At 39.1% G+C, this 12,908-nt stretch overlaps 1 protein-coding gene across 1 annotated transcript in view; it reads left to right on the top strand.

Moving 5' to 3' along the window:
- Window positions 1–11,847, top strand: part of LOC138839759 (double-strand-break repair protein rad21-like protein 1) — a 71,509-nt gene extending 59,662 nt beyond the window's left edge. The window contains exons 19-20 of the mRNA XM_070039321.1: window positions 3,407–3,600; window positions 11,840–11,847. Of these exons, the coding sequence (XP_069895422.1) occupies window positions 3,407–3,600; window positions 11,840–11,847 (202 nt within the window). The remainder of the gene's footprint in view (window positions 1–3,406; window positions 3,601–11,839) is intronic.
- The last annotated feature ends 1,061 nt before the right edge of the window (window positions 11,848–12,908 follow it).

Here is a 12,908-nt window from a genome sequence, read left to right as displayed (position 1 = left end):
TTTACTTTCGAAACAACCTTTCTAATACAGAAATGATCAGTACAAAGTTGTTTCACATTGTGGTGAGTCAGGTTTCCAGAAGTCTCTTCATCTTGCCAATCTTAAACTTTATATGCATTAAACATCCCTCCCCTACATACACACTTTTAACTCTCTACTCAGTCCCTGACAACTACCTATTAATTCTTCATTCTCTAAATCCCCTTTTGAGGGATCTCATGATAAGAAAATCACATAAGATCTCTTCCATGTACATCATGGCCATTCATGGATTTTTCTGGAGAAACATGTTACCTATGCCTGTTTTAAAATGTGGCTGTATGGTTACTGATTCCCCAACATCATATCATATTTTGAATTTTATTCATTTAGTTATTTAACCTGAACCAGGGCCTTAATTCAGTGCCTTACCTTCTTGCTCAGATTTTCCATTCATAGCTGGTGCTCTACCATTTGAGCCACATCTCCAGCCTAGTTTTTACTGGTTAATTGGACATAGAGTCTCTCAGACTTTACTGTTGGAGCTGGTTTGGAATGGTGATCCTCTAGATCTCAGTTTCTTGAGTAGCTAGAATTACAAGCATGAGCTAAGAAGGCCTGGGTGATTTGCAAGTATTTTCATCCATTGTATGTTTACTTTTGAGATCTTTAGTACACAGAAGTCACTTTTGATGTAGTTGAACTTGCCCATTTACTCTCATTAACTGCATTGCTGGCCTATTCTGCACATAAACTTTTATTAGAATAATGTTTAAGGAAATGACATACTATCATATAATTTCAGTCCTGTACCATTCACGTGTGCACATTTGTCTTAGAAGTTTGCATTTGTTATTATGTTGAAGTCACATCCTACGCATAGGATGGACAAATTAGATATCATTTCATCAGTAACAGAGACCAAGAACATTTGTGGTGTTCTCTCCACAGGAAACAACTTGCAAGAGATATAGATGTGGCTGATGCCAGAGTGAAGGTCAGTAAACCAGAAACAAGCATTTTGAAGTCATTTGATGAAATACGTGGTTCAGGATGAGGACAAATGTACCCTTAGCAATTTTATTTTGGTGTGATTTTATTGTATTTTCTATTGGCAAACAGAAATTGAATTTTGGAATGTCTCAGATGGAAAAAAGTGTAACCAAACTTCAGTTTATCATTATTTCCCAACCAGAGGCCATGTGATTGCCTAGTGAAAAATATAAAAGAGAAAAAACTTCCAAAAATGTAGAAGAGAAGAAAATACTAGCAGGGACAGGTGGGGTGATTGTACTGGAGGTACAGGAGGAAGGGGAGGGCATACAAAGTAGCAAGGGCTTGGGGCTGGGAAGGTGGCTCAGTGGTAAAGCGCTTGCCTTGCATGCTTTAGGCCCTGGGTTCAATTCCTCAGCACCCATAAGCAAAAAAAAGCCAGAAGGGGCGCTGTGGCTCAAGTGGTAGAGCGCTAGCCTTGAGCTGAAGAGCTGAGGGACAGCGCCCAGGCTCAGAGTTCAGGCCCACGACCAGACCCCCCTCCCCCCAAAAAAAGCAAAGTAGCAAGGGCCACCAGATATGATGGGGTTATGGAAATTGGTGTGGGTGACCAGGAACTGCTCCTTGGCCTCCCTTGGCTTCTGGCTCACTTTGGCCCCTGGAAGAGGACATGGCAGTGGTGGATTCTACACGTGGATGTGAATATGGCTACATTGTGGCTATACCACCTCCACCAGATCCTTGTACTTCTTGGCTTCTTTCTGCTCCTCAAACCAGGGGCAGGAGAACCAAAAGGAACCACTGTCAATACTGGCATTTATGGATTGTCAGGACTCTCTCAGATGAAATAATAGCATAAAATAACATGAATAAATAATAAAAAGTAAATCATTTATATATTTCTATATAAATATAATAATAAAGAGGATTTATTTCTACATGTTAGCATTTGTAACAGAAAATAGTACCAGTCTTCTTAATTTAAACACGAGTAAGTAATTGTTTTTGATAGTTAAATAGTTATTTTTGCTCACGGGTAATTCTTGCCAAGAATTTATTCTTGCTGTTTCATGGACAACACTGAGAAATTCTTATTAACCATTATACAACAGTTTTGCATTGTTTTAGTGTATTGCATTTGGAAAGCATGGATTTACATTCATTGCTTTTCAGGTTCTAAAGTGATGAAAAGTAATGGGTGAACTTTGGATTATAAAACTTCATTTATGATTTATTTTTTTATTTATTTTAAATGTTATTTTCTTGTAAAGATGCTGTACAGAGAGACTACAGTTACATTAGTAAGATAATGAGTACATTTCTTGTCAAGCATTGTTACAAAAGTTCATTTATGATTTTTAAAATAATTTTTAAACTAAATTTTGGTCCAATGACATTAGTTTGTACTTCATAGCTGATTTTACAGCTTCATTCTGAAATATCAATTTATTGCAGAACTTTTGTGTAAAGTTCTAGCTTAACTAAATTTATTAGAGATTTTGTTCACTTCCATTACTCAACGTAACTCTGTTCAAGAGCTTGGCACATAGTAGGTGCTCACTATGTGTCACCTGAAGGAGGAAGGTGTTAATTCTTACAGGTGTTCAGGATAGACACTGAGACCGCACATATTCCAGCCATGTGTCCCAACACTGTACCCTCACAAAGGATTGAAGCAATGACAAAATAGTTGCCTCCTACAAGTTCAAATCGCAGGGACTTATGAAGTTGTACAATATGTTTTCTACACTATTATATTCACTATTATAGTAAATCAATGATTTTTCACTTTGATTTCAGGTTTGGTTTCAGAATAGGAGAGCCAAACATAGAAAAATTGTGAAGAGAATAATGAGAGGTCATGAGAGTGATGACTGAGACATCATCTTCTCTGTGTGGTTGGAAGAGCCCTAAAATCACTTCCTCCTCCAGGAACCAGAAGCAGATAATTTCTTTTAGTGCCTCTATACTTGGGCCACCCACACTGCCACTGTAACCATTATATCATCTTTACTCATATTAGCAATAAAGTGGTGCACCCTCAACATTTGTGTGTGTATATCTCTTCTTGGGTTAGTGTAAGTTGCTATGGAAGGGCCATTTAAATTCAGTGTTAAAGAAGTCTCCAGAGTCACCATCAACAGGTCCTGCACAGCACAGAAATTTCCCAAGTGCCATGGTGCTTTACACTGTCCTACACACTCTTCTCTGTCCAGCATGACTTTATCCTCACCTCTACACTGCCCTCTTTGGACCACAGATGTGTTGCCACACAGGGCTGAGTTGTGCCCATGCTGTCGAATTCCCTCCCAGACTGAACTCTGAAATTTCCTGAGGCTACCAACAGGGTTCATGGAATGAGGTAGCTGACCTTTACCTAGATGCTCTAAATTCTGTTCCCTTCTGAAATTCCATTCCTTTCTTTCTCTTTCAGGAGTACAAAGGGCACTAAAATAGTCCAATATGGTGACATCAGAATGCCTGTGTTAGGGGTGAATTTTTTATATCAAGAGGATAGAGGGGAACACATTCATGGAGACACAGAAGCTGATAGGAGCAATAGAGGGTGTCTTGTTTTCAACATAGGTTGGGATGGCCTTTTTCCTCTTTGCCATATACCAGATGCAGGTGAGTTCAGGAAAAAAGGGGCTGCTAAGTACTGAGAGACTTCTTTTGGGATAATGGTGGCTGTACTTGGAAAATAATCTGTAGAGCAATGGAATCCAAAGGGCAGTCAAGCCAGGCCACAGGCCCTACCAGTGAAGGTCAGCTATCATCAACCATGCTGTGGGGCCTTGCTGAAGGACAGGAGTTGGCACCTGTTGCCCTGAGACCTTAGTGTGGATATCAGGCTCTCAAAGTGAGAGGACAGAAGGAAATAAAGGCAGCACAATTGAATAGAAACTGAGGGGTAGGGGACCTAGTGTTTTTTAAAACATAGAAAATATAATATCAGGTATTTTTTCCTTTTCTGATTTTTTACAAAATAAGTTTTTTATTGTGAAAATACTGTACAGAGGAGGGATTACAGTTACATGAGCAAGGTAATAAGTACATTTCTTATTAAGCGTTATTGCCTCATACTTTATTTTTCCCCTACCATCCCTTCCCTCCCATCTCCACAACTACACTCCCTCCCCTGCCCCAGCCATGCCCCCTACGCCTCCCCCTTGCCAAAGTTGTAAAGTTCATTTTTTGACATAGCGTGTTGTACATTTTATTGTTGAAATGGGTCAGCCTATATCCTTATTTAAACAATTTGTTTTTTCCTTTCCCCTCCCCAGATTACACCAACATCAAATACAGTGAAAACAGAGGTTATACCATGGGGGAGAGGCATACAAAGCAACAAAAAATCACCTTATAAATATGTTAGAAAAAATTGCAAGAAAGAAAAAAACACTTGTGTCCTTACCTTGGGGTGCATTTTGCCTAACATCATCATATCTGACCTTTTCTACTTGTCTCAGACATATACTAGTTATTGCAAATAAGGGAAACCATGGGACCTCTGTTTCTTTGGGTCTGGCTTACTTCACTTAATAAAAATTTTTCCAAGTTTTTCCATTTCCTAACAAATGGGGCAATGTCTTTCTTTCTGATGGAGGCATAGAATTCTATTGTGTATCTATACCACATTTTGTTGATCCATTCATCTACTGAGGGGCATCTGAGTTGGTTCCATATCTTAGCTAGGGTAAATAATGCTGCAATAAACATAGTTGTGCTGGTAGCTTTAGTATGGTCTTGTTTGTGATCATTTGGGTAAATGCCCAAAGTGGGATTGCTGGGTCATAGGGGAGCTCTATGTGGAGTCTTTTGAGGAACCTCCATACGACTTTCCAAGGTGGTTGAACAAGTTTACACTCCCACCAACAATGCAGTAGGGTTCCCTTCTGGCCACATCCCCTCCACCATCTGTTATTATTAGAGTTCTTGATCATAACCAATCTAACTGGGGTGAGGTGGAATCTCAATGTTATTTCGATTTGCATTTCTTTTATGGCTAGGGAGATTGGACATTTCTTCATGTGTCTATTGGTCATTCTTATTTCCTTTTCACAGAAGTTTCTCTTTAAGATTTTAGCCCACTTATTTATTGGGCAGTTGTTTCTTTGAGGAGTTGTTGTTGGAGGATTTAATTTTAGATATGAGACCTTTGTTTGTTGTATGGCTAGTGAAGATCTTCTCCCAATCCATGGGCTTTCTATTGATCTTGCTAGCTATGTCCTTTACCATGCAAAGATTTGCAATTTCATGCAATCCCATTTGTCCAACCTTTCTTTGATTTGTTGTATTTCTGGGTCTCTATTAAGAAAATGTAGGCCTGTGCCAAGGAGACCTAGGGTTTCTCCTATTCCATCCTGTAATGTTTTCAGAGTGTCTACTTTGACTCTGAGGTCTTTGATCCATTTGGAGTTGATTCTGGTACAGGGTGATATATAAGGATCTAGCTTTAGTTTTCTACAAAGTGGTTAACCAATTTTGCCAGCACCATTTACTGAAGAGGCTGTCTTTCTTCCATTCTATTGTTTTAGCTCCCTTATCGAAGATTAGATGGCTATAGGTCTGTAGGTTCATTTCTGGGTTTTCAATTCTATTCCATTGGTCCTTAGGTCTGTTCTTATGCCAATACCAAGCTGTTTTGATTACTATGACTTTATAGTAGAGTTTGAAATTTGGTATTGATATTCCTCCAGCAGTGTTCTTTCCATTGAGGAGTGTTTTTGCTCTTCGGGGTCTTTTATTGTTCCATATGAATTTTTGGATTGCCTCTTCTATTTCCTTGAAGAATGAGGTTGTATTGCGTTGAATTTGTAGATAGCCTTGGGAAGTACTGCCATTTTCACGATGTTAATCTTTCCAATCCAGGAGCATGGGAGGTTTTGCCATTTTTTAAGTTCTGTGTTGATTTCCTTTTTCAAGATTTTAAAGTTTTCATCATAGAGGTCTTTCACTTTTTTAGTTAAGTTAATTCCTAGGTATTTTATTTTTTGTGGAGCTATTACAAATGGCGTTGCTTTACTAATTTCAGCCACACTTTTCTCATTGTTGGCATATAGAAAAGCCATTGATTTTTGGGGGTTAATTTTATAACCTGCTACTTTGCCAAAGTTTTGAATCAGCTTGAGTAATTTGGGAGTGGAGTCTATGGGATTCTTTAAATACAAGATCATGTCATCTGCAAAGAGGGAGAGTTTTATTTCTTCTTTCCCTATTTGGATCCCCTTTATGTCTGCATCTTGTCTTATTGCTGTAGCTAGGCATGCTAATACTAGATTGAAGAGAAGTGGAGAGAGTGGGCATCCTTGTCTTGTTCCTGAGTTAAGAGGAAATGGCTTTAGTTTTTCACCATTGAGTATAATGCTGGCTGTAGGTTTGTCATATACAGCCTTTATTGTATTGAGGAATGTTCCATGGATTCCTAATTTTTCCAAAACCTTCATCATAAAGGGGTGTTGGATCTTGTCAAATGCTTTTTCTGCATCTATTGAGATAACCATGTAGTTCTTATTCTTGCTCCTGTTGATGTGATGAATAATATTAATTGATTTGCGTATATTGAACCAGCTTTGCATCCCTGAAATGAATCCTGTTTGATCATGGTGTATGATTTTTTGGATGAATTGTTGAAGTCGATTGGCCAAAATTTTGTTGAGAAGTTTTGCATCAATGTTCATCCAAGAAATGGGTCTGTAGTTCTCTTTCTTTGATGAGTCCCTTCCTGGTTTTGGGATGAGGGTTATGATGGCTTCATAGAATGTGCTGGGTAGTGAGCTTTCTCTTTCAATTTCATTGAAGAGTTGGAGGAGAATTGGTGTGAGCTCTGCTTTGAAGGCCTTGTAAAATTCTGCTGTAAAACCATCTGGTCCTGGACTTTTCTTAGCTGGGAGGTCTCTTATTGCTGTTTCTATTTCAATGCTTGATATGGGCCTGTTAAGCTGGTTTAATTCATCTTGGTTTAGTTTTGGCATGTCAATATTTGCTAGGAAAAGGTCCATTTCTGTCAAGTTCTCAAACTTATTAGCATAAAGTTTTGAGAAGTATTCCCTTATAATGTTCTGAATCTTGGTTGTTTCCGTGGTGATGTTTCCATTCTCATCTCTGAGTTTATTAATTTGGGTGTGTTCTCTTCTTTTTCTGATAAGATTTGCTAAGGGTCTGTTAATTTTGTTAAGTTTTTCGAAGAACCAACTCTTTGTTGATTCTTTCTATAGTTTTTTTGGATTCTAATTCATTTAATTCTGATTTAATTTTGATTATTTCTTTCCAACTACTGGATTGGGGTTTATCTTGCTGCTCTTTTTCAAGGAGGTTTAGATGTGTCATTAAATTGCTAGTTTCAGATATCTCCAATTTGTTGATGTAGGAGCTCAGAGCTATAAACTTGCCTCTGAGTACTGCCTTTGCTGTGTCCCAGAGGAGCTGGTCATTTGTGTGTTCATTTTTGTTGAATAGCATGAACATTTGAATTTCCTTTCTAATCTCTTCCATGACCCACTCTTGATTCAGCAGTGTGTTATTCAGCCTCCATGTGATACCGGACTTTCTTTGGTGGCTTTTGGTGTAGAGTTCTAATTTTATTCCCTTGTGGTCAGAGAGAATGCAAGGTATAACTTCAATGTTTCTGAATTTAGACAAGTTTGCTTTGTGGCCTAAAATGTGGTCTATTTTGGAAAACGTTCCATGTGCTGCTGAGAAAAACGTGTATTCTGATGCTGCTGGGTGAAATGTTCGGTAGATGTCTGTTAAGTCTAATTGATCTATGCAGCTGTTTAGATCTGCGGTTTCTCTGTTGAGTTTTTGCCGAGTTGATCTATCTAGTGGGGAGAGTGGTGTGTTAAAATCCCCAACAATGAATGTCTTTGGATCTATATGGGATTTGAGGGAAAGTAGTGTTTCTTTGATAAATTTGGGTGCTCCATTGTTTGGTGAATAGATATTTAGAATTGTAATATCCTCCTGAAGGAGAGATCCTTTAATTAGTATGTAGCGACCTACTTTATCTCTTCTCATGAATTTTAATTTGAAGTCTATTTTATCTGATATTAGGATTGCAACTCCCGCCTGTTTATGGGGGCCATTTGCTTGGTAGATTTTGTTCCAGCCTTTAACATTGAAAAAGTGTTTGTTTTTACGGGCAAGATGTGACTCCTGCAGGCAGCAGATAGAAGGGTCTGGTTTTTTAATCCAACTAGACAGTCTATGTCGCTTAATTGGAGAGTTCAGTCCGTTAACGTTAAGAGATAGGACTGAGAGGTATTTGGGAGTTCCTGGCATGTTATCCACCTTCTTGGGGGCTGCGAAAACTGGGTTCTTCCTATGGTTCTTGGATTCTCAGTTTGGGTGCAGTTTCTTGGCCTTTGTTGCGGTCTTGTTGGTTTTCTATGTGTAGGACATCTTTAAGAATCTTTTGTAGGGCTGGTTTGGTGGAGATGTATTGTTTCAATTTTTCTTTGCTATGGAAGGTTTTTATTTGGCCTTCAGTTATGAAGGAGAGTTTAGCTGGGTACAGTATTCTTGGTTGATAGTTGTTTGTTTTTAGGGCATGGCATATATCATTCCAGGCTCTTCTTGCTTTGATTGTCTCTGTTGAGAAATCTGAGGTGATTCTAATTGGTTTCCCTTTATAGGTGATTACCCTTTTCTCCTTTACAGCTTTAAGGATCTTTTCCTTGGTCTGGGTTGATCCTGTGTGGATTATAATGTGACAGTGGGATGTCCTATTCTGGTCTGGTCTATTTGGGGTTCTAAAAGCTTCTTGTATCTGAATAGGCCTATCTTTTTGTATGTTTGGGAAGTTCTCTGCTAGGATCCTGTTAAACAAATTTCTTAGACCATTAACTTCTGTTTCTAGGTGCTCCTCTACACCCATTATCCTTAGATTAGGCCTTCTGATGGTGTCTTCCAGGTGTTGGATAGATCTATCATATTTCTTGGACTTGTCTTGGATGGTTGTATGTTCTTTCTCTATAATATCTAGGCTGTCTTCAATCCCTGAGATTCAATCTTCTGCATGGTCTAACCTGCTGTCAAGACTCTCTACTTTGTTTTTTTTATCTCTTTTCCTTCTAATTGGTCAGCTTTGATGGCTTCAAGTTCTTTGTTGAAGCTCTGTTTTAGGTCTTGTATGAATTTCTTTACTTCCTTAATTTGGTGTTCAGTGTTTGTTCTCAAATCACTTAGTTGATTGGTTATGGTTTCTTTGGACTCCCATGCCTTCTGTTGGGTTCCATTCAGCATTCCCTTTGTGGTCTCCCTGACTTCCTTCAGCTCTTTGTTAATGGATTCCATGAATGCCTTTAGTGATCTTTGTGTATTCTCTACCTGGTCTCTCAATTCCTGAATTACTCTTTGATTAGCTTCCTCCCGTTTGTGGGATTCCTGCAGTTCTCTTTCCTCCCGTTCGTGGGATTCCTGCAGTTCTCTTTGAGTGTTCTCAGCCTGCTCAGGCCATTCCTCCCTTTCTCTTTGAGTATTCTCAAGTTGTTCACGCAAATCCTGTATCAGTTTTTGAGTAGCTTCCTCATGCTTATGATATTCCTGTATAAACTTCTGGGATGCCTCCTCTCTCTCCCTATCACGCTCATACAGAGTCCTTTGTACATTGTCAAACTTCTCATTTATCATGTTTGCCACCAGTGTTTGTAGAGCTATTTGGGAACTCTCCTCTGGATTGTTCATTATCTGATCTGACCCCTGATTATCAAGATTGGGAATTGAGATACCCGGATTTGCCATTTTTCTTGTGTTTTTCCGGCTTACTCTGCCCATTTGAGATGAAAATAGCACCAGTTTTGTGCTAGAACACTATCTTAAGGCAACCATCAACCAACGTTTGCATTTATACAGTCAATAGTCTATAGATACAATCTAGTTCAACAGATACATCTATTCAACATCAAACAATTATATGTTTATGGGCTTCGAACCGCAGAGAAGAATTTGGAAAACCAGAAATTTTTAGGGTTAGGGAGAGATGTGGGTAAAAAAATAGGAATAGATTGGTGTGGGGAGGCACAAGGAGAGTTAACTATGTCTTAATCTCAATGCAGGAAATAGGTTGGGTAGGATGTAAGTAGAGAGAGAGAGAAAAAGAAGAAAGGGAAAGGGAAATGAAAAGAGACCAGAAAAAAATAGAAACGTAAAAATTAATATAGTTATGGATATTGAAAGACCATCTATTTAGAGAGGAATGTGAATATATTGAGAAAACAGGAGGGAGATAGAGGAGATGTGAAAAACTTAAAAAAAATGCTTAAAATATTATATAGGTATAAAGAGGTAGTACTGCTATTAAGGAATTTAAGTCTCAGAGGTTTTGGATTGAGTAATAAATTTGTGGATTAAGTGTGTACACAATGGGGGATAAGGTCTACTAGTTAACTATGGGTTTATCTGAGGATGTGCAAGACAAGAGTTGAGTCACATACAGAAGAACAAAAGAGAGGAAAAGGTTAAAAGGATAAGAAAGGGAGAAAAAAAAGATCAGAAGTTCAGTAGAGCTAGACAAAAAACAAAAAGATAATTAAGAAAGAAAGAAAAAGAGAAAGAAGACAAGAAAAGAAAGGAAAACGCACATTCACGTATTTCTAAAATAAAAATTATAAGAGGGAAAAAAAAGTTCCTGGAAAACAATTATTTTTTCAAAAGAGGCAAAAATTAAAGATTAATAAAAGTTTTAGAAAAGGAAAAAAAAATTATATATATATATAAGGTACCAAAAAAAAAAAAAAAGAAAGAAAGAAAAAAGAAAAGAAGAAAAAAAAAGTTCTTTGATTTTTTTTGGAGGGGTGGGAAGAATCCTGTATCTCCGTTTTGTCTGTAACCAGCCTCTTGTTGGAGTCTCTGGTCAGCTTGAGGTCCTGTGGCTTGATTGGTTTCTTAAGTCAGTTTGTTCGAACAGGCAGAAAAATGCTCTGCTTTACCCAAGATTTTGAGATCCCCCTCCCAGGTTAGGTTAATGGGAGGGTGATCTGCTTTGAGAATCACAAAAGAGGGGTGATGAGGCTAGGTTCTGGTAGAGCTGAGGCCTTTCAACATACAGTAGCTCTTCCCTGGGGCTATTTTGTGAAAAACTCACAGAGCCCAGCCTGGAGCCATTCTCAGGGTTTCTGTTTTTCAATTGATTGTGGAGGCTGCTAGAGGGAGGGGCAGCCTCTGGCTCTGGTTACCCAGTGAGGAAAGCCACTCCAATGGCTGGTGCCTGAGCTGGGTGACTTTTCCCTGGATGGAGCTGAGTCTGGCAGGTCACTTCGCCGTTAAGTTCTTGTGACCTGCTAAATGACTCGTTTTATTCCAAGGCCTGAGTTGGAGCTAGCAGCTCCTCCAAGCTTTGTCGGTATTCAAGATGGAGATCACCGGTGCTGGGGGGGGAGGGGTGGCCTTCCCTCCTCTGCTCCCTGAGAAGGAGTGAGGACGTCGGGCTTGTACTCACGCCGAGTCTTGGATCCTGGGTCGTCTCTGGTCTGCAAACTGCAGGATGAAGATGTCCGCTCCTTGTCGGTTCTTGCTGGTGTTGAGTAGAATCCTCTCGCCTGCTGCGTCTGGCTCCTTCGTCCTGGACTGTCTGTGTGAGCGCTCAGGTATGGCCCGGGCTGCGGTCGCTGCTGCGACCTTGCCGCTACCGTGGCAGCTGCTGGCAAGCGCTCAGATGTGTCTCCTTGTCTTGGCTTCCCCTCTCTTGTCTATCTCTCTGTCCTGTGATGGCACACTTGGTGTGATTCTCTGGCTTAGGACTGTTCACTGGAACTCTAAAACTGCTTTCTATGCGAGAGCTTGTTCAGATTCTAGCTTCTCCTCTGCCATCTTCCCGGAACTCGATCTTTTTACACTTTCTAAATTCTGTTTTGATTTCCTTTTTCAGGTTTTTAAAGTTTTCATCATAGAGGTCCTTCACTTCTTTGGTTAAGTTAATTCCTAGGTATTTAAATTTTTGTGGGGCTATTACGAATGGAGTTGCTTTCCTGATTTCAGCCATACTCTTCTCATTGTTGGCATACAGAAAAGCCATTGATATTTGAAAGTTAATTTTATACCCTGCTACTTTGCCAAAGTTTCCAATCAGCTCCAGTAGTTTGGGAGTGGAGTCCATGGAGTTTTTTAAATACAAGATCATGTCATCTACAAGGAGGGAGAGTTTAACTTCATCTTTCTCTTTTCGGATCCCTTTTATGTTTGCATCTGGTCTTATTGCTTTGGCTAGACATTCTAATGGTAAATTGAAGAGAAGAGAGAGTGGACATCCTTGTCTTTTTCCTGAGTTAAGAGGAAATGGCTTTAGTTTTTCACCATTAAGTATAATGCTGGCTGTAGGTTTGTCATTTACAGCTTTTATTGTATTGAGGAATGTTCCATGGATTCCTAATTTTTCCAGAGCCTTCATCATAAATGGGTGTTGGATCTTGTCAAATGCTTTTTCTGCATCTATTGAGATGATCATGTGATTCTTATCCTTTCTCTTGTTGATGTGATGAATTATAGTAAGTGATTTGCGTATATTGAACCAGCTTTGCATCCCTGAAATGAATCCTGTTTGATCATGGTGTACGATTTTTTGGATGAATTGTTGAAGTCGATTGGCCAGAATTTTGTTGAGAAGTTTTGCATCAATTTTCATCCAAGAAATGGGTCTGTAGTTCTCTTTCTTTGATGAGTCCCTGCCTGGTTTGGGGATGAGGGTTATGATGGCTTCATAGAATGAGTTTGGTAGTGAATTTTCTTTTTCAATTTCATTGAAGAGTTGGAGGAATATTGGTGTGAGTTCTGCTTTGAAGGCCTTGTAGAATTCTGCTGTAAATCTATCCGGTCCTGGGCTTTTCTTAGATGGGAGGTCTCTTATTGCTATCTTGTTTTAATTTCGGCATGTTGATATTTGCTAGGAAGTCATTTATAATATCAGGTATTTTAAAGTTGCTGGTACTTAGTATGGAAAG

The sequence above is a fragment of the Dipodomys merriami genome, unplaced genomic scaffold (assembly GCF_024711535.1).
Source record: "Dipodomys merriami isolate MVZ:Mamm:240054 unplaced genomic scaffold, mDipMer1.0.p SCAF_3, whole genome shotgun sequence".
NCBI lineage: Eukaryota > Metazoa > Chordata > Mammalia > Rodentia > Heteromyidae > Dipodomys > Dipodomys merriami.
The sequence above is the reverse complement of the archived record's forward strand: the minus strand, read 5'-3'. Positions and strand labels throughout refer to the sequence as shown.